The sequence below is a fragment of the Frieseomelitta varia genome, unplaced genomic scaffold (genome assembly GCF_011392965.1).
Source record: "Frieseomelitta varia isolate USP_RPSP 00005682 unplaced genomic scaffold, Fvar_1.2 scaffold_1023, whole genome shotgun sequence".
Classification (NCBI taxonomy): Eukaryota; Metazoa; Arthropoda; class Insecta; order Hymenoptera; family Apidae; genus Frieseomelitta; species Frieseomelitta varia.
The window spans coordinates 177,463-204,588 of record NW_025108666.1 but is presented as its reverse complement, the minus strand read 5'-3'; the positions used below and the strand labels follow the sequence as shown (position 1 = coordinate 204,588).

The window sequence follows — 27,126 nt, the reverse complement described above, 5'->3', positions numbered from 1 at the left end:
CGCAAAATTCAATCGTTCTCGTTAGTCTGTAATTGTATCGACGATAAATACGTATTTACTCTCGTCACCTTTAATTTATTTATTGATAACACTTGTATTGAACTTTGTGATTTCGCCAACAACCAAAGAGAAAGATACCTGTTCTACTGATAATCGCGTATTTAAACGAGAATAATTTATACCCGAAAAGGAAACGGGTGATTTCACTCGGTTCGCGTGCACCCGAAAACGAGGAACGTCGTTCGTCGTGTAGACATCATGCGAATTTATACCTGTGAAAAAAATTATATGTGTAATAGTAGTAGCACCTCACCGTACTACAGTATTTGTCCATGTGTATAGGAGGGGAATTAATCGCGTAGCGTATGTCCGTGTATTTATTTGCCTGTTAACATTTCTGTTCGCGAGGAACCTAGTATCAAGATATGTACGTTCTAATAAGTAAGCGATAAAGAGATAGTCGATAAAAGAGAATGTGACACTTTGATATTGGGAGAATAGCCAGGGTCTATCTATAGTAATCTCAAGCTTTGCGTATGCATACGTTATTATATGCACGCGGCTGCATGAATAATCAGACGATATTTCGAATATCTCGAGTAATCGAAATGGATGATTTCGTCGAATAAACGACATTCAGATATTCGAATCAGAGCAATGAACTTGAATATCGTTTACTTGGCAATTTTCAGGCATCTCCGATCGTATTAATTATCGTAGATTGTTAGGTATAATTTAATTGATATTCTCCATTTCATTTCCGCTTGTTAGTGAAATTTTAACACGTTTGAATAAATTTCGAACACGCAGGTTTGAAACAAATCATAGTAGCGTTTAAATAACTGAAATGATATTGAACTTCTGATCGAGCTTGCTCGATCGATCGAATTATTTCAAATGTTTGTTATATATATACTATATAACTATACATATATATATATATATAACGGATTATTCGAACCAGTTCGATAAATAAATCTTTCTAAATCAATAGAAAAAAATTTGATTCAACTATTTTGAATACTCAATACATATCGAAATCGAACTTCGATTAATCGTATATATATCTCGAACGCTCTCGAGCGCGCTCGAACTTTCAACATGGTGTATAACACACTGCTGAAAACGTAATCGCTGATATCGTTCAAGTAAACACTTCGAATTTCCCATGAAAGTAACGCCATCAAGTAGTGAGATGGGATATAGGGGAAACAAACATCGAAAAAATAACTAGAAAGTCGAGCGGGAAAATACTATGAAATTTAAGCATTTTTAGGTTAACAATCTGTTGACTAGGATTCTATTAAATCACGTAGGACGAAAGTATGTTAAAAAAAAAATCGATCATTGATTTAATCAAGAGTATCGATTGTTACATTTAAGTGTTGTGTTTCAACGTGCGAATTAACCTCAAATTCACGCGGAGATAATTAAATCTCGAGAGTAACTGAACGTGTAATTGGAAAATTACGTTCTAAAAGAATTTATTTTCTAATTTAAGAATCGTTCGTACTCGAAACCATGAAGGCTACAAGCTCGACGTGCGTTGAAATAGGAAAATTTTTATCGGGAGCTAAAACTCGATTGTTTGCGCAAGAAAAAAACGAAAAAGAAGAAAAAAGAAAAAACGAACAAATAAGAAACAACGTTCGGTAACAATTATTACGTTAGTCGAATGTCCATCGTGTGTGTAACGTAATCTAGAGGAAAAATAGCGACGTATGTGTTACAAAAACATTCTTTAATAGAGGACGCCCGAATTGTGATACGTTTATAATGTTTGTAAGCCGATACCTGTTCACGGAACAAATTCATTCAAACGACGGCCCGTTGTTCAGCGATCGATTCCCGCTCAGCAATGTCACTGTTTACACTGCAACGATCTGCATCGATCATTTCTTGTTCTTCACACCTGGTTATTGCACGTACACTCGTTAGCCGCGCGAACGATCACTGACACTGGCGCCATATTCTATCAAGATATCGATACGATTGTCAACTTCGAGTTATGAAAAGTACTCAACTAGTCAGAGCAATGGCTTCATTTCAGTTTTAGTGATATTTTAAATTTTAAATTTAGACAAAGATTGTTTATCAGATAATTTTATACAATTGTACGTAATTTGCATTCAATTTTACTATATATATATATATATATATATCGAAATTTCACATCACAAACGTATCGTCGATCTTTCTCTTGATCACGTAGTACTGAAATATTTTCTTCCGTGAACATACATCGTGTATCTTGTTAAACAATAGAAATTATCACGGCAAGTTCACGCATACGTATAACTGAAGCGCGTGTGTGAATTTCCGACTCGATGTACGTATACACATATTAGGCGAAAATGTATAGAGGATATCGTTAGTCAAGAATGGGATCGATTGAAGGTGAATATTTCTAAGAAGAATATTTCTTTATTTTTCATTCAACGAGGTTAATTGAAATTTTTATTTTATAAGGGAAATAACAGAAACGAAAACGTGTCTAACGATTCTTGATTAACGATTGACGATCTATTCTTGATTAACGTCGTAACGCATATTTAAATACCCGATGTTGCGAGACATTGCGACCGACAAAGCCTCTCGATCGAAATCGAGGAAGCGATAGAGGACAACTTTAAACATATAGTTCGATGATAAAACGGGGACGTGCCGGGAAACTATTCAAAACAAATCAGACAGACGCAGAGTGAAAAAAAAAAAAAGAAAAACAAGAGGAACCGGCTGATTTACTTTTCTCAATTTTAATTGAACACATGCGTAAAACAATGAACATTTCATCCTCTGCCAACGGATATAGATGCGAAATTTAAAGTTGCGCATGCGCGTGAGTCATATGTTTAAAAGAAGCAATTAATACCCTAAAAGAATCGTGCGTAAGAGTTACTTTGGTGTTTTCGTTGATGATGAAAGGATAAAAATCCCGACGTATTTACGAGGTAGATAATAAAAACAACAATAATAATAATTAATAAATAATATTTAATTATAATAAAGTAATAATGATATAATAATAATATTATTATTAATATTAATATAATTATAAATTAGTTGCAGCTTTCTGTGTAAGGTTATTGTGATATCTAAAAGGAAAAAAAAAATAATAACTTTACCGTAGCGATATAAAATTAATTCAGACTTAAGAATCTGATATTTAGTGAGCAAATAAAGAGGAAAAAAAAAATGAATAATCAGTATGCCGACGGGGCTTTTGAGTGATGCCTCACCGCGATCGATCCAATATGGCAACGCATAGAGAATGAACAAAGAAAAAAAAAATACAGCGACCCGTGAGTGGCCGCGTCTCTCTCTCTTTTTTTTTTCGTCACCTTCTTCACGGGCGAGGTTAAAACGACAATCTTAGGCCTCGTCAAAATACTGCCGGATACGTGAGGACATTCCGAAAATCGGTCGCAAAGCAACGTGAGCTAGTTCTACTATTTTTTTCTGCAGTCGAACTCGAATGTTATAAATAATAATTGCAAGAAGAAACAGAGGAAAAAAGCAAAGCGAAAGAAAATAAAACGAAAACTCTCGATCGGGTTGTTGCGCGTACTATAATAAACGAAAGAAATTCGTTGCGATTCGTTCGATTATTCGGAAAGTCCACTTTGCATCTGGATCAATCCGTCCATAACATGTCTCACGCTGAGGCATTTGCACAAATGCGTGCATATTAATCATTGGGACTACAAAAACATATCATCATATGTAATGGTAACGATACCGTATATATATATACATATGTATACATATATATGCACATATATATACATATATATACATATACATATATATATATATTTAAAAAATATTAAGCAATAAGATTTTATTTATATGCCCGTAGAAGAAAAATTGAATGAACAACTGCATATCAACACGTGTGTCTGGGCAAGGATTAGCTTATATATATAATATATATATATAATTAAAATATAAATATATATATGTATATCAATATATATACATATATATAGATATATAATCTTTACTTCGTCGTTGTCAGGCGTTAATGTTAAACTTAATTATCATTAATTAATTATTAGATTGTGAAAGAATTTCTTCAGGTTCTAAGCAAGATTTGGAAATAATAAAACAAGTAAAATACATAGTTTCAAGTGTTTCTTTTTTTTTTACTGCTCCTTGTGTCATCTATTGCATTACTTTATGTTACTTTTGTCTTGTTTCAAAGACTAATGTCATTCGTATGTTATTTAAAAACCAGTAATATGCCCAGTTGTATTTTACAAAAATATAACTTTTTTACAAAGTTTTCTATAATACGTATTAGTAAATTTCAAAATATACATGTATTTAAAAGATATGTATTTTAAATTTCTTATAAAACTGGCGCCATAGTGGCGCTAGTGAGGCAGCATTTGACATAAATTTGGCGGTAAACGTAGCACAAACACGTAGCTGATAGAACGTGAATTATTTTACTGAATTTTGCACGTATTTCGATCAAAAATGGTTCATAAAACTGAAGAAGAATGTGACGATTTATTTGTAAAATCGGGAAAAGAGAAGCCAGAGACATTTGAAAGGAAACAAGCTGAATATAGAGATCTTTCAAAAAAATTTATAAATACAAAAAGTGATTATTCTAAACAATTTTCACATATATACTCTGCTAGACTGACTGAATTAAGGGAAGCTTTAATTCCGCGTGTTAAAACTAAATGGGGTATGTTTATTAATTCTTCATTTATGGATAATATCATGGTATTTAGCAATGGTTATGATGTCCATGCATCAAAAGCATTCACAAAAAAAGATTTTTTGCAAATAACGTAATGCCCATATTTTTCTTTTCTACATAGAGAACATTCCAATTGTGAAATTGGCTGATTTAGAAAAATTAGAAAATCAACAGTGTATAATAATTGGTACGCTGTATAAACATCAACAGTGGAAACCATCAATTTTAAGAGAACTCAGTGAAGAGCATCAGCTTAGTGCTTCCTGTTCTAAACCAAATTACTGTTCAGAAAAGGATCAACCATTTCTAGAAGATGAAATGTTACGTATCAAATTGGTAGGCGAGCAAGTTGACATAAAGCAAATTATTACTGGAGTTGTTTGTGCTGTATTAGGCAATGAAAATAGTGATGGAACATTCCTGGTAATTCTAATTTTAGAGAAATACGATTGTTTTATATTATGTTACATTATATATGATAATAACTATTGTTTTATTTAGGTAAAAGATTGGTGTTTTCCTGGATGTGCACCAAAAGAATCTTTAAAAGAATATACATCACAAAATAGGCTGGTACTTGTGTCTGGATTAAATTTGTCTAATAAAAGTGAAAGTTTGGGAATGTCTCTTTTTGTAGAATGGTTGTGTGGAATGGCTGGTAATATAACAATACAAAAAGATAATACTTTCATTGTTCGTCTCATTATAGCAGGTAAATCATATTCACTTAATCATATTAAAGATGTGTATAACAATATAAAGTACTTTGATTTCCCTATTAGGTAATACTGTAAAAAACAATGATACATCTCAGACATCAACAAACACAAGTAAAGAACTTGGAGAAGTAATAAAATTTGTGGATTTATTCCTAAGTAACTTGGCAACGTGTTGTTCTGTTACTTTAATGCCTGGAAAACATGACCCCAGTAATGCCATGTTGCCCCAAAGACCATTTCATCCTTGTTTATTGCCTAAATCATCTAGGTTTGTACAAGTATATTGAACAAGTAATTATAACATTATAATATTATGTTTTTAACGCAAATTTATTTTATTTGTATGTCATAGACTTGAAAGCTTTAAAAGTACCACAAATCCATGGGTTGGTAAAATTGAAGGACGAGTAATAATTGGCTCTAGTGGTCAATCAATTCAAGATATTGTTAAAGTAACAGGCGAAACTGATATTTCGCCTCTTGAATGGCTAGAAAAATCCTTGTTATGGAGGCATATCTGTCCAACTGCTCCAGATACACTGTTAGTTTGCCCATACTATGAAAAAGATTTATTTATTATGGAAACATGTCCAGATATATATTTTGTAGGAAATACAGACAAATTTGAAACAAAATTGTGGAAAGGTTTGTTCATCTTATTAATAAAAGCTATGACTTGTAATAAAATAAAAATTGATTAATAATTTAATTTTCAGGCGATGAAAATCAGATCGTTAGATTAATATCTGTTCCACGTTTTGATACGACTCAGACTGCTGTGATAGTAAATTTGGACAATTTAGATACTCAATATATTTCCTTTAGTAATATTTAAATGAATCTATCTTTCAGTTGCAAGGATATTAAGCATTTCTTATACAACGCTATATTTTTCCACTATAATTTGATATAAATTTTATATGAATATATGTGTAAGATTTGTTAAATAAAATACAAACGCTATTAAAAAGTAATAAGATTGTACGAAAATACACATTTATTTCGATTCTATTTATTAAATTTCATTTGACAGTTTAATTTAATTCATGATATTAATCAACATATAAATAATAAAAGAAAAACATATTCTATTATTGACTGTTTATTTTCATCCAAAATGTGATGTACAAAATCTAAGCGCATGACTTTTAAATATAGGTATGTTTGACTAAATATAAAATAAGTGATAAGAAAGAAATTACATGTAATATCACAGATTATTAGAAAATTATGAAATCACAGTGACATGAGATTTTGGACATGTAACTTGTTACACGTTTAAATAAACATGAATTCATGCTTTATAAATTATAAATAAGAACATAACAGTCAAAATACAGGATACACTTATTTCTTGATAACAAAATAGTGTAGTACTTTACTACACTACTACACTACTTTTAGTACTTTACTTGTTTGCAGAAACTAAAATGTACTAAGTATATTATCCTTCTATAATCCCATCTTCTTACCTGCAGATTGTTACATAAAAATATAGAAAGCAACTATAAATAACCATATACGTTATTTTAAAATTTTATAAATAAACTGTTTTTGACTGTTATATAAGATGAAAAAATTGTGAAACCATTTGAAGAAATGATAAAACAACATATGAGAAGTCAAATATAACGATGTACACAATGTAGGCATACATACAATACATTATTATGTATATGTGTTATGTATAATAGTGTTGGAATTTTGTTGAATGCATTCAATTATTGTACAATGAATATCACTTTTTCGCAACTAGAAAAAATATGCAACATCGAAGGATAATGCTACAGAACATTTCAGTTGGCACTTTTATTTAACGTAAAAATTTGATTATAATATAAATACACTTTTTATTTTTATTTTTTTTTTTTTTAAATATAAAATTGTCTAATTCTGGTCATATGAGATTCTAACTGTTGAAAGATTGTGTCTTATTTTATCAGTTATAACAGTGAAAGAAAAATATAACAATATCCTTATATCCTAAATAAAAGGATAATAATCCGTACAATTCTAATGCTTTGGCCGAAATAGCAATATTTAGAAAGCAATTATTAAGGTTTCCCATTAATTTAAGCAGAATGAAGTTATAAAATTTATATTTATAATACACTTTACAGATTCATAATACCATTAACTTAAGGTGCATGTTACATGACCGACAGGTATATATAACAATTGACAGGTAGCTTCTGCATATAGTAACGACGACGTAGACATACTGTATGTATTAAAGATTTTATCCTATCTCTTAGCCGTCGGACGTATTCGTTCCTTTTCAGTATCCCTATCGTCAGCTACTGTCCATTCAGGATCATTGGGATCCTCACCCTCTACGTCACAACAAGCTGATTCTGTCGAATCTGATTCTGGAGAATCCATTTCCCCATCCTAGAAATGAAATATTAACATCTACCTAAATAGTTATGAAAAACTATTTTTTCCAACGGTTATTCTGCATATATTACAAAAAACTATATTTAAATACACAAGCTTGTAAGAGCTGAAAAAAACAGTCAGCAGGCTAATTCATCAAAATATTCTAATGCTTATAAAACTTATGTAAACGCAATGCAATCTTTCTTAAATATTGCTAAAATCTGAAATATGCAATAAAAATAAAATCAATTGTGTTTAAAATAAGAAGCATCAAATGACACTGCTTACCAGAGATAGCCTCGAGGAGCCATGAAAGTTGGCTCAAAGTTTATATTAATAATCAGTACGAGCATTCATTTTTTTTTTTTTTTTTTTTTTTTTTTTGTAATAAAAAATTCTGTCTTAGATAATTAACACTCAAACATTTAATACAAATACAATGTACGTACATCATATGTTTTTTCTTCATCGCGGGAACAAAGAGATGCTGAAGAAGCTTGCCAATGACCATCTGGCATCACTTCTAGCATTTTGTCATATACTTCTTCGGATAATGGAAATACCCTTGGTTCATACGGCAAAATCTAATGAGAAATAATACACAATATTTCTTAAAATATTTTGTTTATTGAAATATTTTATCTCATTAAGTAATTTAAATCAGATGAAAAAATAATACCTCGTTTTCGTCTTCATTTATCGAAGTACTAGTGTCATCTTTCCCTACTCTTAACGTAGGTGTTGTACGACGTCGTAAAGCATTTTGTAAAGCAGATGATCGATGCATGTTATCCGAGTTATGTTGATGTTCTGATTCCTGAACTTGAGGAGTAGCCGGAGGTGACGTAATTGGTGACATAATATCTCCACCAAAATCACTTGCATGTGGAGACATAGGATCTATTAATTACGAAATAATTTGTAAATTATCTTGACATGATTTCTAACGTTACTATATGTTGTAAAGATTCTAATTATTATTAATATATTAGTATTTTAATTATAAAAGGAGATTAAATTACCTGGTGTATTTGCACCACTATCTGTTCGACTATCTGTTCTACGATTGTGTCGAATACGAGATTGATGCGGCATATTCATGTACATCATAAAACGTTTATTCTCTTCTCGTTCACTTCGTTCATGTCTTAAAGCAATAGTTTCGTCCGACATATCTTCAAACTAAAAAATGATACAAATACTTTAATCTCATGTAAAATTATTTAGAATTTCATACTTATGTAATTAGATGTACTTACATCACTGTCTTGACTAGGCCTATGCATAACACCATTTTTAATATCCAACTTTGAAGGTTCTTCACATAACCTCCACCTTTATTTTATGAGAAAGAAGAAAAGATATAGTAGAACACTAATGACTATACACACGAGGTATATAAAGTCATATAGCAAATATTACTTACTTTGGTGTTAATATTTCTTTGTATTGTAACTTTTCAAGCCTAGTTGAAGCAGCTACACTATATGGTATAACTATATTATCAATATCGTATGAATTTTGCCTCAAGCGTCTGAAGAAAAAGATTTTACAAAGTTTTTAATTGTACGTTTAATGTACGTTTAATTTTTGTTAACAAATGTAATTAATGATACTAACCCATGAGAATTCTTTTCTTTAATTATATTCTTCTCTGTAGTAGAAGCGATAGTATGGTGTAGAGGAGAAGGCACTGGAGATGAATGCTTACTGGAGCTGGAAAGTGCACTAATATCATCATCATCTTCAGTTGTCAGTTTCTGTACCCTCTTCCTACTTAAACTATGAACGCTTCTATCATGACCAAGCCTATTTCGTTTTCCTTTCAACATTTTCTTTTTAATTCCTGCATGAAGAACACCAACGAATAAAGATTAAAAAGAATGAGAAAAAATTTTTCATGTGCTTACATAATGTAACGCTTTACATACTTGCAGTAAGGATACTTGAGGATGATTTTTTTAACCGAGCTGCATATTTTGCTCTATGCCCTGGAAGTTTCTTATTTCTCCTTTCATTAGTATCTTTGTCTTTTAAACGTGTAATCCGTAAATTTCCTCTTAACATTTTTTGTTGCCATTCCACTGATTTCATGATAGCTTCAAGATGAATTCCCTGTGTAATTTCTACAGAAAAAATTATATAAATTAATGTAGATTCTCAAAATTACAATATTACATATCACAACAAATTATAAGATATGTAAATAAACGTATACAGAATATTTATTTACCATCAGGAAATGACAAAACAGAATGAAAACTAGGATCCACAAGTGCAACTCTTTCTTGTACAGACATTTGTTCAATTGGTTCTTGTGGTTGCATTGGATCCAATCTTCCAGTGCATAAAGCACACGATGGTAATACATGATCACAATTACATCTTACTGTTGATGCTTTTGCAGCACGTTTTGAGACTTCATGTAACTTGTCTAGTTGCAGTAATTTCCTCTTTCTATAAAAACTCCACACAAACGGCCGAGTTCTACTAGCAGGCAATTCACCTTCTGGTGAATTATAACGTCCCGTAGAACCCGGTAACACACCGCTATACCCATTCACTGTTTCTGCATTATCAAGTATCACTAATCCCTTGTTAGCTCTAACATGCCGCTGTAATTCATTATGCTGTCTAATTCTGTATTCCAAATCTGATATTTGTGCTTGCAACCACGTCCATCTCGCAGCTACACCTGCACGATCTTGTGCATACCTCCATGTTGCTCGTTTAGATCTACAAGTTAACATTGATAAAAACATAATAAATAAATTAATAAATACTTTAAAATTTATAATTGATCTTTTGACAAAAAATATTTAGTTAAATAATTCTGATAAGATATAGAAATCAAATGTATCCATTGTGTGTGTTAATTCAGATATGTTATCAAATGTATCTATTGTTAATTAATTCAGACATGTTCATTATATTTTTCATTTAATAATTATTGAAAATAGACACACAATACACGTAAATAAAAATACACACAAAGACATACATAAATACAGTCTTTATATTAAACAATACCATGAAACAAAATTTATTCAAAACCGACCCAAAATATTATTCGGTTTGAAGTTTTTTTCAAAAGCAGTAAATTTTGTACTACAAAATTTGCTTTAGGTAGTAGACTGTACAAAATAATTTTAATTTTCAATCTTTTAAAACAGAAAATAGAAAATAAAAAATAGAAAATGAAAAAACTAGAATAATTCCAAGTGTGAACATAAATTTGTGAATGATAAAAAAAATTAAAACTTACATAGATATACTTTGTTGATGTGGATTATTAAATGATTGCATTTCATCACAACTTTCTCCACCACTACTAGATGCAGTACAATCAGAGTCAAGATTAGATTCCACAATATGCAGCTGTGTGGCTAAAGGTCCAGCCACACTTTCTACTTCTTCACCTTTAACTTTAACTTGAGGAGTACCAAACACTGACTGACGATTGCTATTATTACCTGAAGTACTACCCAAATTGTCGCGCGATCCATCACCAAAATATCGGCAACATAATCGCTGACGATTCACACTATTACTCTGGGCAACACACATTTTCTCAATTTTTTGCAAAAACGAACTCAAACTACTATTAATCTCAGGAAAGTTTCTAACATTAGACTTAGAACCGATATTAACCAATTCTTGAAAAAGATATTTCTTCACTCCATGATGAGCAAGCTCAAGAACTCCAGTATTTTCTTCAGCAACATGCCTGCCTATTATTCTTGCTTGAAGCTTTCTCAGTCTTCTTAATAAAAATGCACATTTCCTTTCGCTCTCGTGTTGTTTTTGGGCAACAATATCTTGCTGTAACTTTAAGGTGTTAACTTTCTGTTGGTCCACCGCATCAGCGATATTGCAAATGCTCATAACATCAACATCAAGTAAATCTCTCTCAAAAGAAGAAAATCCTTCTTCAGGCATAGAAAACATCTCAACTCCATCCACTGCGCTTTGCACTGGTTCATTACTTCCTGCAGAGATATTTTCTGCATTTTCCACACCTTCGATAGATTTAATAACTTGTAGAATCTCCTCCACATTTTGTCCAATATCACTAACATTGCTCATGTTACATTGTTCATTGTCTGCAGTTATATCCGTACCAAAGGCCATTATTTGATCCACATCCAGACTTTTATTATCTCCTGCTGTTTCTGAGCCCACCAAAGGCAAATCTACGCTTGATTTCAAAAAACCCATATTGTCCGCTTGATCACCCATAGATGGGTCGTTCATTATAGTATCCGTCACCTTTTTTTCTGGACTGCCTGGAATGCCCAGTTGTCCACAGTCCTGCTTTATTAATGCCTTCTTTGTAATCAAGTCAGATCCGTGCGTAAATGTAGACAAACTATCAAGATCATTAGCATATTTCGAGTTGATGACATCACGAATGAGATCCTTGGATATACCATGTAAGCACTGCTCGTCAATCTTTGATGGTTGGACGTTTGCGGAAACAACAAATTTTGCCAGAATTTCACGATCCTGGCACACCTGCGTAGCCTGCTCTGGGGAAAGAAATCCACCAGCTGGAAGGGAAGGGAGCAAATTTTCAGGCTTTTGAGGACCACCTTCCGTCAGAGCAGGGGCCATCACTGCCACTGACACTGCCAGTGCTGCAGCCTCGACATCCAGAGGCTCCCACGTGCGTACGCACCCACACCTACACTTCACATATGCTGTTCTCACTCCCATTCATCCATTACTAATTTATTGTCCTGCACTTGTATTAACTGTTGTTATCCTTCTGTTTCTTTCCTCTTTTAAAGCATGTACTTTCTTTATTCAACATTAAATGTTATGTTGTCTCAATGGTATTCTTCATTTTGATTAATTTCTTCATCTGTACATTTCATTCGTATGCTTTGGACCAACTCATAATATAAACCTGCAAATATAAATATTTGTGAATGTTGCATCATCTTAATTCTCATGAAATTAATATATGTATACTAAATTTAACTATCTACAATATATACATGTTGCGTTTACAATAAAAGCAACGTTTTAACAACACAATTACTTTAAATCTTCCTCTTGATGTTATGTCATTCCACAAACAAATCATACTTACGATTTAGTAAGACCATTTACAAAATCATTTACAAAACCATTTATAAAAATCAATAATAAACATACATAAAATTAATAATAAACAGATATACTAAACATAATTTAGACATTAAATCAAAAATAACGTTGTCCTAATTTTTTCTCTGTCATTCGCGTGTTTACAAACTGCTCATTGATTATTACCCATAAATGGGCAGGTTCTACCAAATAATTAACATTACGAACAGTTAACTGGCGATCTTCGCTTCAAAAGCGACAAGAAAAGACCGATGATCGTTCGATAACAAGAAGACTCTGCTCACCTTGTGCACTCTACTCGTTGGAATAGGAAGTGCGCGTCGAGAATCGCAGAAACGTTCGGGCAAATATATTCGCCGTTGCACGACGATTATCCAAACACGCAGAACAACGCGAAGAGGAACGTCGAGCTCGGGATCGTTCTTCAAAGTCGGGAGAATATTCCAGCGTTCGTCCAATGATCACTGTTTCCAGGCAGTGTGTCTCGTGCGTAGAACGGGCTGAAGCGGCAAGCGGCTGCCGGCGAACACGATAACAACGCGTTATTAAGAGACTGGAATGCGATGAAACGAAATCGTTACGCGGTTTGTGTGAGAACGCCCCGAGATTTCGGGCACGTTGTTCGCGCGTTTTCACGAAACAGGCGGAACACACGGTGCCGCGAGTAGAAGCGATCAGGGAGAGAAGACTGGAGGAGGTAGGAAAGGAAGCTTGTTCAAAAGTAGAAATTCTCGGCCAGCACTGCGATACGGAGCGTTGCACATAATTACACTAGATATCACTGCCGAATATGCGTATCATAGAGATTAATAGCACGTATGCTCGCGTCGTTTGACGCATTCCCACGTGATTACTCCTCGCGGAATATAGAAAACAGTAACAGCAGCGGCGACGGCGGCGGCGGCGGCAGCGGCGGTGGCGGCTGCGGCGGTGGTGGCGGTGGCGGCAGTAGCGGCAGCGTTTCCTCGTTGTGGCACGAAATCGGAAAACAAAGATAAAAACATGCCGCACAACACCACCGCCGTCCTCGTCCTCAACAGAGGAGGCAGTTCTTTCTCGTCAGCGGCACGTCGTCTATTGCATAATGACGCGCAAGATTTTTCGTATCCCCGGCGAATGGCACTAATGTCGTACGAGTCACTTCGCGTCTTCCTCGCCGATGACCACGTACGCGAAAAACCTTTACACATATGACTTCCGCAGAGATGTCGAAGGCATCGAGAGTGGAAGCGTGTACACCGGAGGGAAAGGGAAAGAGAGCGAGGAAGAAAATGAGAAATGTTCGTTATATGTATATGTATATGTACTTGTGTGTGTGTGTGTGTGTGTGCGAGAGAGAGAGATAGAAAGAGAGAGTAAGAAGAAAAGATAGAACGAAACGAGAGAAAGACAGAAGACACACTAACGTGCTTCGCCTCGTGAACAGCGTAACCACGAGACGTGCGTTAACGCGAGACGTGGGCGCCGTTTGCACGGTCGAGCGAAACAATCGGCTCGTTATGAACGTGACCGGAGGAAGGAAAAACGAGGGAAGCGGCTTCCTTCGCGGTAACTCCTGTGGCGTACAATGGCGGAGCAAAAAACAGATTCGAAGGCAGCTTCTTTCGGCCAGTTTCCCCCTTCTGTAACGCTCACCTCGGCCCGGGGGCGCTCGACATAATCGCACGTACACCCATCGAGAGATCCACCGATAAATACGAGTGTTCGTTCCACGATACGCAACACGGCACGACGTTCGTGCAATTCGCGCGGATATAAATGTCCGTCACACCCAATGCACGATTAATCCCTCTCGGCGATGATTCCTCCTCTCTTATACAGGGGCAACGCGCGTACTTCGCCAACCGACGTTTCTGCGTCTCTCCTTTCGTGTTGATGTGTACGCGTTTCCGGCGTTCAATCCACGGGAGCCTCCCTCTTCAAATTCTCTACAAGCACCGACGTCGATTTTCGAGGCAAAAGTTATACGAGCAACGCAAGCTATTTATCAATAATATATAGGAAATTCGACCAACTTCGGTGTTGCTGAAGCGGGATCGACCAATACTGCAGTGCCGCTGCCGGATGTGGCCTTCGTGCCACGCTGCCCAATCGGATTCATTTTCTATCTATAACGTCGGCGGTAAAGTCCAATTCGCAGCTCGATATCGTGGCTCCGGCCGCATAATGAAAAACCCTAGGCAGCCCGGCGCGAGCTACTTTTCCCGCTTGATCCAATACGGCACACCTGCTGACGCGTATGTATGTTGGAATTACGGCATTGTTTGTTTGTTGCGACAAATACACTGCAATTCTTTGCATTTGCACGCAACTTCGACTAACTAGCGCGGTATAGTTAATTTATTTTCTAACTTGAAATGTAGCGCGTTACGCATGCGACGAGAAGTTGGAAAAACTTGTCATGTGGAATATCGTGGCGAACGACACGTAATGCGTTGAAACAATTCATAGTCGTACATGTATTGCAATAAATATTTAATACATGACTAATTTTTTTTGCTCGATAATATTAAATCGTTATACGACGAGATGAAATATATTTCAATGCACGTTATATATTCTTTTATCAACTTGCGACATTTTTCGAGATCTGTTAATAACAATATGCTACGTACATGCAGCGTGCAATTCTCATAAAAAATTGTTGGGAATGCGTAATAATGTTACATAATTGTGAATCAATTATTGTAAAGTAATTACTAAATGAGATTTTCCGTTTAGTACGGAAGCGATCTTGAATCTGATGAAAATGAGGAATATATCGTCTAATATGTTGCGTGGATTTAAATATTTATATTGGTGCGTTTTATCGGTTTGATTGTCATTAGGTTCGTCAGATGGCGATGTAAATACAACAGTGTCAATACAGTCACTATTGCGTGTAGTTTGATACTTTTTAATCATGACAAATACAACGATATCGATAGAATGAAATAATGTAAAGTAATAAGCAAGCAAATACATCGAGAACAGTAAATGATAAACATCTGAAAGCTTTGCAAAATGGATATTGCTAAATCGTTGTTTAATGTTCGTGACCATGAAGGTTATGTTGGAAAGGAGGACCATAATGTGAGTATTTTTTAATCAGCTGTTTGCTTTTAACGAATTTTCTATTGGACCATTTCGTTTGTAAATAAATAAGCATTTAAAGTATAATATTTGCATAAATAAGTAATTTTTGTAAAATAATGTTTATCTTATGACGAATTGCTAAGACTCAGACCTCACATCTGTTAACATATTATTGATTTGAAATCACATAGTATTTCTGTTTTTTAGAAAAAATTGGAAACTGCCGCCTCCGAGGATGAATTTGAAGTGGAGGTCTCAGGATTATGTGGCGAAATTTTGTCTCCTGCACCTGGTGGCCCATTTTCTGCATTGACACCGTCCATGTGGCCCCAAGATATTTTAGCCAAGTTAAATCAACCTGATGATCCGAATTCGCAACCTGAATACAGGTATCTATAACAAATTTCTTTTATCATAGAACACACTAATGTAATAATTTGATACAATTAATTTTTTCATGTGTGAAAATATTAACATATACACCAGGTTCGATGAATTTGGCTTTCGTGTAGAGGAAGAAGATGGTCCAGAACAAAGTTCAAAGAAATTATTAGGCATTCCATTTGTCGAAGATCCCCAACATAGGTATGGACAAATCAAACGATATTAATAAACAAGTGGATAGTTAGTTATGGAATTAATTTAAATACTTTTCATGTTTAGACTACAATGGGTTGCTCTATTGGAATTTAGCCACAATAAAGAAGTAACTGAATTTTCTTGGCAAAATATGGATAGAAGATTACCGCGTACAGACAAATTGCGAGATATGGTTCATCGCGGTATACCTCATTCTCTTAGACCTCAAATTTGGATGAGAATGTCAGGTAATTTTTTTAACTTTTTTTTAAATTTTTTTAATTATAATTTCATTTTCTATTAATTTGTAAGCCTAGCCATACACCAAGCAATTAACATAGATAGCAGCAGTCCATTGCTTGAATCCATTTAGCTCCAAGCTAATTAAACTGATTAAGTTTTTGAACATAATATCTATAATATTTTATAATTATACAAAGTAAGTTATTTTATTTAATGTTGCAGGAGCACTGCAGAAAAAATGTTCTTCTGAAATAATGTATAAAGATATAGTAAAAGCATCAAGTAATGATGCATTAGTAACTAATAAACAAATTGAAAAGGATCTTTTACGTATTATGCCTGCTAATGCATGTTTCAGCCATCTTCATAGCACAGGAATACCACGTTTAAGACGTGTTATGCGTGCGCTTGCTTGGTTATATCCTGACATAGGGTAATGATATAGTTTTATGAAATAATATTGTAATATTTTCATTTAGTATATAATCTGTTTATTCTGCAAAGATATTGCCAAGGTACAGGAACAATAGCAGCTTCTCTTTTATTATTATTAGAAGAGGAAGATGCCTTTTGGATGATGGCTACGATAGTAGAAGATTTATTGCCAGCGTCTTACTATTCTTCTACATTATTAGGTAATATATTACTAAGTTATATAAGATAATAGGTTTTAATTTTAAAAACATTTAACAGGTATTCAAGCTGATCAAAGAGTACTTCGTACATTAGTGGCAAATTATCTTCCTGACATAGACCATGTTCTGGTTCAGCATGACATAGAATTAAGTTTAATATCTTTACATTGGTTCTTAACTTTATTTGCATCTGTTGTACATAAGAAAATATTGCTCCGCATATGGGATATGTTTCTTTTTGACGGATCTATAGTTCTGTTTCAAGTTACACTTGGAATGTTAAAAATTAAAGGTATATACTGTTATTTACTAAACGTATCCACAAGTATAAATTATTGATTATGTTTCTAGAACATGAATTAAAAGAATTAGAAAACTCTGCGCAAATATTTAATGCTCTCTCTGATATACCCGGAGATATTGATGATGTAGATCTATTATTTAAGGTAAGTTCCCATTCTTCAATTCTTATGAAAATTTTTTACACAAATAATGAGCAAATAAAAATTTCTATAACCGAAATTTGTTTCTTTTTTAGACATCTTTAGAAGTAAGTGGATCATTAACAGATGTTTTAGTTGAAACTCATAGACGTAGACATTTGGCCTATTTAATGACAGATCAAGGTGGTCTAGTAGGTAATCCTGATGCTGTACCAAATTTACCAAAACAGCATCTCAATAGGTAAATTATGATAAATATTTAATTAAAAATATCTCAAACGACATAAACATTCTATTGGAAATCGTCGTTTCATTACATTTTACATATTTTCTTGAAGGCGTCAAATGAAGAAAAATAAATCTATGTTTCAAACATTCTTATTTGGAAATTATGACACTGAAGATGATGCAAAGTCAAAAAATATTCGACAGACAGGTATGTTAATATCATAATTGAAAAAAATAACATCTTAAAGAGATTGGAAATTACACGTTATAAATATTTTAGAAATATTGGTTGATTTAAGAGAAGCTGTCTTGCAAGTTGCCAGACATTTTATAAATGTCGACCCAAAATTAAATAATATCGTGCTTATAGCAGATTATAGTATGGAAAGTCACGCAAAAGATCATGATAACTATGTCAATGTATCACGCACTAGAAAAAGGAGAGCTAAAGCATTATTAGGTATGTCATTAACATATCATATCTTTGCGAAGAAATTTGGAAAGGAATGTTTTTCAAAACGAACGAGAATCTGGTTCTGTACAGAATTAAATATTATTTTGTTAAAATCAACAAATAAGATTTTTATAATTGGTCATTTCAGATTTGGTCTCACAACATTTTTATAGTAATAACTCGCATTTTTTGAGCCGTGTCATTTTCTTCGCAAGGGGGTGCGATATGTTTAAATTACGAAAATATTTCTAATTATATGTAATATTAATATTTAATAAAATGGTCGCTTTTTTTAATTTTTATAATCACATTGTATAGATTTTGAAAGACATGACGATGATGAATTAGGTTTCCGGAAAAATGATATAATTACAATTATAAGTCAAAAAGATGAACACTGTTGGGTGGGAGAACTTAATGGATTAAGAGGGTGGTTTCCTGCAAAATTTGTTGAATTATTGGATGAAAGAAGTAAACAGTATACGTGTGCTGGAGATGATGCCGTTAGCGAAGCTGTTACTGACTTAGTCAGAGGAACCTTGTGTCCCGCTATAAAAGCAGTATTGGAACATGGAATGCGTAGACCGTCGTTCTTAGGCGGTCCATGCCATCCATGGCTTTTTATTGAAGAAGCTTCAAACAGAGAAGTAGAAAAGGACTTTAATTCAGTTTATAGCAGATTAGTACTATGTAAAACATACAGGTTGGATGAAGATGGCAAAGTTCTTACACCCGAAGAGGTAGTATTATTTATATCTTTACATTATTTGATTTATTTATACAAGATTTGTATAAATAACAACTATTTTATCTCCAAGCCAATTTTGTTTCAGTTATTATATCGATGCGTTCAGTCGGTAAATTTAACTCATGATAATGCACATGCACAAATGGATGTAAAATTACGATCTCTTATTTGCCTAGGATTAAACGAGCAAGTGTTACATTTATGGCTTGAAGTTTTATGTTCGTGTGTAGAAATTGTACAAAAATGGTACTAGTTATTATTAATATAACAAAATAATAACAGTTTATTATAATACTACCTTATATTTTTTGTTGTAATAATTTACATGTAATTAATTTTGCAGGTACCAACCATGGAGTTTTATAAACAGTCCAGGTTGGGTACAAATTAAATGTGAGTTACGAATATTAAGCCAATTTGCATTTAATTTAAATCCTGATTGGGAATTACCACCCAAGAAAGAACAGTCGCAACCCCTGAAAGATGGTGTCCGTGATATGTTAGTTAAACATCATTTATTTAGTTGGGATCTTTAGCGCACCATACAAGAACCATTAATAATTTTTGTATCAAATTTCTTGCGTATATTATATGCAACAATAATGGAAGATAATTGTGTAGTACAAATCAATTGCTATTGTATATGTAGAATATACATTGTATATGCGGCAGCGTGTATGCACGTATATGTTTATGTTGTAAAAGTTTATTTCTATATTTAAAAGTTATTTATATTTTACAAACAAAAATGGATTGTATATACATGCATATATACATATGTTATATACTGTTGTCAGCTCTATTCAACAAAAAAAGTTGAATAGATAAATTTATCTATTAAATTTATCTATTAACTCAATAACTAAAATCAGTATAATAAGTATTATTATTTGTATTTTAACGTAACAAATCTCAATAATAATTTGTACACATATATTATTTATTCAAGTTTAAGTTCTGATGTATACAAATAATTTCAAAAAATAAAATCTCTAATTTACATTTAAAAGATTTTTGATATAATACAGAAAGTTTTACTTTTTTACAAAATATATCATAGTGGTAAATCTTTACCCTTTAAAAGATCCGTATGTGGAAATTTTCTATCTCTGCGACAACATGGATCAGTCAAATTATCATCAATAATTTTTATATTAAGTTGATCAGCCTTTTCATCTACCGCAACCGATGGTTTACGTAGAAATTTGTGCCAATCAAAAGGTTCTCGTTTATATAAATTTTTATATTTTTCTATAGTTGAAGGATCAATGTGCAAATTGTGCATATCCAAATCATTTTCAAAAGCTTCTTTTCCAAAATCTATCTTACAGCCACATTTACGTTTCTTTATATAAATAAAATGTAAATCCATAACATTGGTGCCAGTAAAACCAGTTTTAAATAAATCTGAGCCTTTTTTAAACCGAGAATAGAAATTGTATGTATCATTCTCTTTTAAAGTATTTTCAGGTAACATACGTTCTACTTCCATTGTTCGAAGTATAAATGGAAGTGTATCGTCGCTTTCATCTGTTTCACCTTTATCGAGACTAATTTCTTTTTCTGTTGCTTTTTCTTTTTCTGTTGTTTTTTTTTTACTTGTTAAAAATCCACTTAATTCCTGTGCTTTGCACAGATCTTTAAGTTGTTCTTGTATTTTGAGTTGCTCTTGTTCTTCCTCTTTCTCTCTAATAGCTTGTTTCTTCTGCCCTTCTTTAACTATCACCCTTGAACTTATGGAGTTTACTTTTGCATATATATCATGAATCAAAGGTCCAATAGCAGGATATCCAAATGCACCTGCTGCATCAGTTGGACCATCTTGACCGTCGGTCCCTGCACTCAACATTATTACCTCATATTCCGCCAATCGGGGATAACTTTTGATCTTAGCCAACCAGTCTAGGGAAAAATGTAACGCTAATTCTTGATTTCTACCACCTTTTCCTTTCCCTTTAACCACCACTGTTGGTTCACCACCTCCAATCAATATCACTCCCTCTTCGCTGGCGTTATCAATTAAGTTGTAAATCTCATCCACTTTGGCAGCAGATAAAGAAAGAACAGGAATATCTTTTACTTTTTCAAAAAATTCTTCTTTTTCTAATGTTTTATCCAGTGCAAGACATATCAGACTTGTTACATGAGTATATGCTAAACTAACATCATGTACGTCACCTACAACATCTGATCTTAATATAATTGGAGTTAACTTGTGATGATATGCTTCTAAGGAGGCTGCTTCGATTGCCACTGTATTATTGCCCAAAATAATATTAGTCACATGCATGAATTGTTTCTTTTTCGTTAGCAACTTCTTGTCATTAAATCTTTCTTTAGATGTTAAAAGCTTTTTCACATCACCCTCTAATTGCTCAAACAAATTGTATTTTTTCAATATGGCTATTACTTCCTTTGGTCTTTTACTGTTGTATACTGTTGGACCACTAGCAATTAACTCTATAGGATCACCTACAATATCAGATAATATAAAGGTGATAATTGTAGCTGGATATGCCATTCGAGCTAAGCCACCACCTTTTACCATAGATAATTTGCTTCTCACTGTATTAAGCTCTTTTATATCAGCTCCGGCAGCTTGAAGCATTTTACAAACATGCAATTTATCCTCGTGATCAATTACTGGTCTTGGCATGTAAAGCAACGCAGAACCACCACCAGATATTAACACAATTAAAGTGTCATTTTCTGTGAGAGGTTCTACTAAATCTATAATTTCATGCGTTGTCTCTAAGGACCTGTTATCTGGTTGATTGTGTACAGAACCTTCACGATATTTTACTATACTAGTTCCTATTAAAGGAAAATATGATTTGTCTTCAGATTCCCACATTGACTCCGTTGAAGCCGAGGGCACACTAACTACACCTTTCTTCAGATGATAGCCAAGCATATGTTCAAGAATCACTGCCATACCCATAACAGCTTTGCCAAAACCAACTAGATAAACATTTTCTTTAAGTTGAAAACTTTGGTCTCCAGCATATAATATGCCATCTTTAAACTTGACCTTGTTCAACATAAGATTTTTTGGTGAAACAGCTCTGACACCAGTAAAATACATATCTTTCAATATAGATTTAGACCTTTCCAAGGATCTTGTGTCTGTTGACATTTTTCTACGTGCGAATTTGACAATGTTTAATAGGTTAGATTTAAAAAAAACTGGTCTACTGAAACGTCGAAAGATAATCGTGAATACACATAACAAAACACGTTGTTAAAATATAATTAAAATACTTACCTATATTGCGTTAATATATGTAATATTCGTTCGTAGTGCATCTCTGAATAGACTAGTATCACCGACCCATTCTTACGAAATAAAATTTATCAGATAAGCTCAATAAAAATCATTTTTGTTTGTCAATTTGTATCAGATGTATTTATTCAAAACTACATCTCTGGTCAGTATTACAAAAAAAATATTTTATATTCCAGCATACAAACAATATACACGTAATTCACATTACACATATTCGATCATATTATATTGGCATTTGAGAATTTACAAACGAAAAATGATTTATTCTAGAATTGTATTAAACCATAAAAATGTGTCTTAATACTTAATAAGAAAAACGTTACAAATTAAAAATTACAAAGATAAATATATGTAATTGATATTAAATATTTCGCTGAATAAATATTAGATATAAATGCAAGTACAATTTAAAATCACATTTCGCTTTTTATTCTGTATTAAATCACACATGTGTTATAAATGTTTAAGAAAAACATTACAAATGTTTAAGAAAAAATCACAATTATTACAAAGGTAAATTTTGACTACACTTGGTATTAAGTATCTCGCTCAATAAATATTAAATGTATGTACAAGTACAATTTGAAATCACATTTCGCTTATTAAGAATAATAGAAACAATAGCTTCCGAGAGGCATTCTTTCGCATATATTTTGTGGCTCTTATAAGAGCCGTTTTGTTACGTGGAGAGAGAACCTTTACTGAAGTAGAAATTTAACCGCCAAATCCATACAGTGTTCTTCCTTGACGTTTCAAGGCATAAACTACGTCCATAGCTGTCACAGTTTTCCTTTTCGCATGTTCGGTGTATGTGACAGCGTCACGGATGACATTCTCGAGGAACACCTTCAGTACACCTCGAGTTTCTTCGTAAATCAAGCCCGAAATTCGCTTCACACCGCCACGTCTTGCCAGACGACGAATGGCAGGCTTCGTGATACCTTGGATGTTATCACGAAGTACCTTCCTATGTCTCTTTGCTCCTCCTTTTCCCAAACCTTTTCCTCCCTTTCCACGACCAGTCATGATGAGAACTTTTTTTCAAGCAGAAGAGAGAATTCTGTGAAAACTATCGCAAAACTGTGATTTTGCAGAAAAACGTTGAGTTTATATGCCGAGCGTCGCTGAGGGTCTCCCCACTACCATTCTGCCAGCCAATCACATTGCTCGTTCAAGTTATGAATCCAGGTGGCTCTTAACAGGTATTGTTCAATTGTAACGAACATCTGCTGTAAACTACTGTCGAGACACAAATAACATATATGTATATCGTTGAATATATTTATAAAGAACAGTTTCGATGCAAATGAAATATATGCAACATTTGAATGATGGGTCCGAGAACTTTACCTGACAGTTATTGTAAGTCAGTTGTTAGAAATTTCTAGAAAATAAATATCTTCTCTGTTAAATACGTATTATGGACATATACATCTTTCTGGATTCAGTTACAAAAACTGGTAGGGATAACAATGGTGATTTAACGTAGATGATTTATAAAAGCATACGTACATGTGTACGTATACACATATATTATGCAGTTTCTCAATTTGCCGCGCATGAGCAAACGTAACAAGCATTCCCGCTTTTCTTAAATCTATCGCATCATTTGATATCGTGTCACACGAAGCCTCTTTCTTCAAGCTTTCTAAATTATATTTCTAATTACTTTCACTAAATTTCTCGTTCTTAGATTCGGTTTACTGAATTTCTTCAGAAATAAAATTCCGAAATTATTCCTTTCCACTACTCCGCAAGAAAAAAAATTGACTTTGTTGTTCATTATTTTAAAATAAATGTTACAGCATAACATTTACTTCAAAAGCGTTGACTGAGGTAAAAACAAAAACTTTATATAACTGTCTCAACAACTAAAATCGATATTATAACTATATTTTCAAACTTCAAATTAGATGTATTAAACCATAAGTGACCAACGTTTTAGATCTGGATTTCATTGGCCAACAAAAAATTTGTTAAGGGCCGTACATAATTTACATATTTTTTTTTTATCAATTCAATGTAACCTATATTATTTGTGAGGATATTAAAACAACTTTTATAGTGAAACAATATTGATTAGAAAAATATATTAATTAAAAAAAAAAATATGAAAATTTTTAATGAGAACACTAAGCTTGTTTTTTTAGATACCAGTTCATCAATATCTGGTTTGATACAGGTAATGACAATACAAACAGTATTTTCAAGATGCTCGTCTAAAATTTGTATTCTTATTTTATTTTTTATATGCTTCATGTGGGAAAACATCTGTTCTCAAATAGTATTCCTCAAAAGGGACGACATCATGAACATTCATGGTCAAAATTATTGGATAATAGAATTTAACGCAGGTAAATCCCGGCGATTAGACCCTCACGTGGGTAATCCCGGGTTAAGCAACATGCGACCGACGGTCTACAGGTTTGGCACGCTTGCACTAAACATTTATCTTTGGCACGCTTGCACTAAACATTTATCTTTGGCACGCTTGCACTAAACATTTATCTTTTATATCTTTTATATTAGCATGACAAATTTTTAAAAAGAAGTCGTAAAATAATTTGACCATTTTCCCACTTAATGAGGGTCTATAATTGTTATCCTTTGTCGGATTTTTAAAAGGCCCTTTAAAAATCCGACAAAGGACGTAACTTTATGTGCTAAATGAAATGCTGTTGTCTGTTCTATTTTACAATGGACATGAAAGATATTCATCAACAAATCATTTTTCAGAAGTTCAATCTCTGAGATAAGACACTTTCTACAATTTAATAAAATAATTTCAGCATATAAACAATATAGTTTATGACAGTTTACAGATTTTTGATAATAGATATCCTCAATTTTATTTAAACAGAAGTTCTACTTGCTCTGTTTCTAAAATATTTGATAAATATTTGTTCTATAATAATATATTCTAAAAACTGAATATATTATTATATAATATATATATAATCTCCATAAATATAATAATAATATTATATATAAACCCTATATTATTTTATAATATATTCTAAAAATTGAATTCGCAAAATCTCTTATGTTAACGATCTGATCGTTAAAATGCAAATTTACTAAATTATTATTCAATTATAAATTATTATTATTGAAAGGAAAATTTATGATTGAAAAAAATCTATGAAAGTCATATTTTATATATGTTTAGATTTCTAAACCGAAAAATTCCTTCGTTTTGAAAGTAATTTGTGGCCCTTAAAAGGGCCATTTAATTAGGGGTATCGTGTGACTTATGCCTTCTTTTCTGTTTTCCTTGGTAAAAGCGCTGCTTGAATGTTTGGCAAGACACCTCCTTGACTGATAGTGACACCAAGGAGCAGCTTGTTCAATTCTTCGTCGTTACGGATGGCGAGTTGTATGTGTCTAGGTATAATTCTAGATTTCTTATTGTCTCGTGCCGCATTCCCAGTCAGTTCCAGAACTTCGGCAGCCAGGTATTCCATAACTGCAGCCAGATAGACAGGTGCACCGGAGCCAACACGTTCGGCGTAATTACCCTTCCTCAGGAGTCTATGAATACGACTGACGGGAAATTGAAGTCCTGCTTTGAACGAACGGGACGACTTTCCCTTTGCCTTTGTTTTTCCAGCTTTACCACGGCTAGACATTTTAGATTTGTACTAAAAATGCGAACAAACACGACAGAACAGAAAACTTCTTTCCTCAACGATTGTGGAGTGAATATTTTTTTTCGGGTCCTCGAGCCTCGCTTATATACGATCCGCCGTAGCTGAATTCGACCAATGGGTGACGAGCAATGTTTCTATTGGTTAAAACGCACAACAATTTTCTAAATTGTTATTTTATATTATTTTCATAAATTAACGATTCTTCGAATTAATAATACATTTGAAATTTCATTTGATGCTTAAATCACTTTTTTTTTTGTTGTATAAGAATGTAAAAGAGCATTTTTGTACTAATATGCAGATTGAGCAAGTAAGAATTTTGCAGCTTTTCTTTAACGAAATATACATACATATGTATCAGAACATTTGTTCATCATATTATTTTTCACGATTGCTTTTTAGAATATTAAATTTATTATATGTATCTTTTTTTTGCTATTTTTTTTTTAGATTTCAATCAAATATTTTGTTATAAAAAACGTATTTACATTTGCTTATAGTAGTTACAATTTAGGAATTACGTTCACTTTGAAAATTGGGATACAGAATCTAAAACGTTAATTATCATTAAATATTTCTTGATTAAAATTAAACATTGTTTTGCAAAGAATTACGTATTGAAAACAGAATATAATTTAAATTTTAGTGTCACACGATATGATCATAAAAAACCTAAATTAAAAATTTATATGTACGTTCTTTTCTGTCTTTGTATGGGAAGTAATAAAAATTGTTAGCAGCGTTACTTATTTTATGTTTTAGGTATATATGTAAATTTCATTATATAATAAATAATTCTGATGAATTATATTATTGAAACACATTGATTAATTGTTCAATATTAATTGTATGAGAAAAAAA

General features: G+C 32.9%; 6 protein-coding genes and 1 long non-coding RNA gene across 11 annotated transcripts; 3 read left to right on the top strand and 4 right to left on the bottom strand.

Moving 5' to 3' along the window:
* Positions 1–942: 942 nt before the first annotated feature.
* On the top strand, positions 943–3,501 carry LOC122527166. The gene is made up of 2 exons (XR_006306298.1): positions 943–2,951; positions 3,064–3,501. It is a non-coding gene; the product is annotated as an uncharacterized LOC122527166 (long non-coding RNA).
* Positions 3,502–4,382: 881 nt separating this feature from the next.
* LOC122527240 (DNA polymerase delta subunit 2-like) lies at positions 4,383–6,403 on the top strand. The gene is made up of 6 exons (XM_043651241.1): positions 4,383–4,699; positions 4,836–5,137; positions 5,216–5,426; positions 5,497–5,701; positions 5,786–6,078; positions 6,150–6,403. Exons 1-6 carry the CDS (start codon positions 4,483–4,485, stop codon positions 6,266–6,268), a joined length of 1,347 nt encoding a protein of 448 aa, XP_043507176.1. The 5' UTR covers positions 4,383–4,482; the 3' UTR covers positions 6,269–6,403.
* A 1,112-nt stretch (positions 6,404–7,515) lies between these two features.
* LOC122527198 (KAT8 regulatory NSL complex subunit 1) lies at positions 7,516–14,983 on the bottom strand. 2 transcript variants are annotated; one of them, XM_043651174.1, is made up of 11 exons: positions 13,209–14,982; positions 11,078–12,721; positions 10,046–10,548; positions 9,744–9,938; positions 9,433–9,658; positions 9,239–9,346; positions 9,072–9,147; positions 8,835–8,994; positions 8,492–8,712; positions 8,262–8,396; positions 7,516–7,824 (listed from the first exon to the last, which is right to left on the bottom strand). In XM_043651174.1, exons 2-11 carry the CDS (start codon positions 12,526–12,528, stop codon positions 7,678–7,680), a joined length of 3,222 nt encoding a protein of 1,073 aa, XP_043507109.1. In that variant the 5' UTR covers positions 12,529–12,721; positions 13,209–14,982; the 3' UTR covers positions 7,516–7,677. The 2 variants fall into 2 exon arrangements, with proteins under 2 accessions (XP_043507109.1, XP_043507120.1); XM_043651185.1 differs by having other exon boundaries at positions 7,708–7,845; positions 13,209–14,983.
* Positions 14,984–15,145: 162 nt separating this feature from the next.
* Positions 15,146–19,871, top strand: LOC122527209 (small G protein signaling modulator 3 homolog). 3 transcript variants are annotated; one of them, XM_043651203.1, is made up of 15 exons: positions 15,146–15,161; positions 15,753–15,996; positions 16,207–16,388; positions 16,486–16,584; positions 16,663–16,826; positions 17,044–17,254; positions 17,326–17,456; positions 17,515–17,748; positions 17,808–17,902; positions 17,995–18,140; positions 18,238–18,335; positions 18,408–18,587; positions 18,900–19,321; positions 19,400–19,575; positions 19,673–19,871. In XM_043651203.1, exons 2-15 carry the CDS (start codon positions 15,928–15,930, stop codon positions 19,863–19,865), a joined length of 2,400 nt encoding a protein of 799 aa, XP_043507138.1. In that variant the 5' UTR covers positions 15,146–15,161; positions 15,753–15,927; the 3' UTR covers positions 19,866–19,871. The 3 variants fall into 3 exon arrangements, with proteins under 3 accessions (XP_043507138.1, XP_043507129.1, XP_043507145.1); XM_043651194.1 differs by lacking the exon at positions 15,146–15,161 and having other exon boundaries at positions 15,593–15,996; XM_043651210.1 differs by lacking the exon at positions 15,146–15,161 and having other exon boundaries at positions 15,600–15,996; positions 19,415–19,575.
* A 414-nt stretch (positions 19,872–20,285) lies between these two features.
* On the bottom strand, positions 20,286–22,975 carry LOC122527227 (glycerate kinase-like). 2 transcript variants are annotated; one of them, XM_043651222.1, is made up of 2 exons: positions 22,595–22,975; positions 20,286–22,523 (listed from the first exon to the last, which is right to left on the bottom strand). In XM_043651222.1, exons 1-2 carry the CDS (start codon positions 22,633–22,635, stop codon positions 20,384–20,386), a joined length of 2,181 nt encoding a protein of 726 aa, XP_043507157.1. In that variant the 5' UTR covers positions 22,636–22,975; the 3' UTR covers positions 20,286–20,383. The 2 variants fall into 2 exon arrangements, with proteins under 2 accessions (XP_043507157.1, XP_043507165.1); XM_043651230.1 differs by having other exon boundaries at positions 20,286–22,520.
* Positions 22,976–23,274: 299 nt separating this feature from the next.
* LOC122527248 (histone H4) lies at positions 23,275–23,713 on the bottom strand. Its single transcript, XM_043651254.1, has one exon. The coding sequence runs from the start codon at positions 23,639–23,641 to the stop codon at positions 23,330–23,332; it is 312 nt and encodes a 103-aa protein (XP_043507189.1). The 5' UTR covers positions 23,642–23,713; the 3' UTR covers positions 23,275–23,329.
* A 2,108-nt stretch (positions 23,714–25,821) lies between these two features.
* Positions 25,822–26,305, bottom strand: LOC122527168 (histone H2A-like). Its single transcript, XM_043651120.1, has one exon. It carries the CDS (start codon positions 26,242–26,244, stop codon positions 25,867–25,869), a length of 378 nt encoding a protein of 125 aa, XP_043507055.1. The 5' UTR covers positions 26,245–26,305; the 3' UTR covers positions 25,822–25,866.
* Positions 26,306–27,126: the final 821 nt, after the last annotated feature.

Excerpts from the sequence above, each read along its gene's own strand:
- LOC122527240 (XM_043651241.1), top strand. The coding sequence starts at position 4,483 with ATGGTTCATAAAACTGAAGAAGAATGTGACGATTTATTTGTAAAATCG. Across the intron at positions 5,702-5,785 it reads TTATTGCCTAAATCATCTAG|ACTTGAAAGCTTTAAAAGTA; the intron begins GTTTGTACAAGT and ends TGTATGTCATAG. Across the intron at positions 6,079-6,149 it reads TGAAACAAAATTGTGGAAAG|GCGATGAAAATCAGATCGTT; the intron begins GTTTGTTCATCT and ends TTTAATTTTCAG.
- LOC122527198 (XM_043651174.1), bottom strand. The coding sequence starts at position 12,528 with ATGGGAGTGAGAACAGCATATGTGAAGTGTAGGTGTGGGTGCGTACGC. Across the intron at positions 10,549-11,077 it reads CATCAACAAAGTATATCTAT|ATCTAAACGAGCAACATGGA; the intron begins GTAAGTTTTAAT and ends GTTAACTTGTAG. Across the intron at positions 7,825-8,261 it reads ATGAAGAAAAAACATATGAT|GATGGGGAAATGGATTCTCC; the intron begins GTACGTACATTG and ends TTTCATTTCTAG.
- LOC122527209 (XM_043651203.1), top strand. The coding sequence starts at position 15,928 with ATGGATATTGCTAAATCGTTGTTTAATGTTCGTGACCATGAAGGTTAT. Across the intron at positions 16,389-16,485 it reads AATTCGCAACCTGAATACAG|GTTCGATGAATTTGGCTTTC; the intron begins GTATCTATAACA and ends CATATACACCAG. Across the intron at positions 19,576-19,672 it reads GTAGAAATTGTACAAAAATG|GTACCAACCATGGAGTTTTA; the intron begins GTACTAGTTATT and ends TTAATTTTGCAG.
- LOC122527227 (XM_043651222.1), bottom strand. The coding sequence starts at position 22,635 with ATGCACTACGAACGAATATTACATATATTAACGCAATATAG. Across the intron at positions 22,524-22,594 it reads CATATATTAACGCAATATAG|TAGACCAGTTTTTTTTAAAT; the intron begins GTAAGTATTTTA and ends TCGACGTTTCAG.
- LOC122527248 (XM_043651254.1), bottom strand. The coding sequence starts at position 23,641 with ATGACTGGTCGTGGAAAGGGAGGAAAAGGTTTGGGAAAAGGAGGAGCA.
- LOC122527168 (XM_043651120.1), bottom strand. The coding sequence starts at position 26,244 with ATGTCTAGCCGTGGTAAAGCTGGAAAAACAAAGGCAAAGGGAAAGTCG.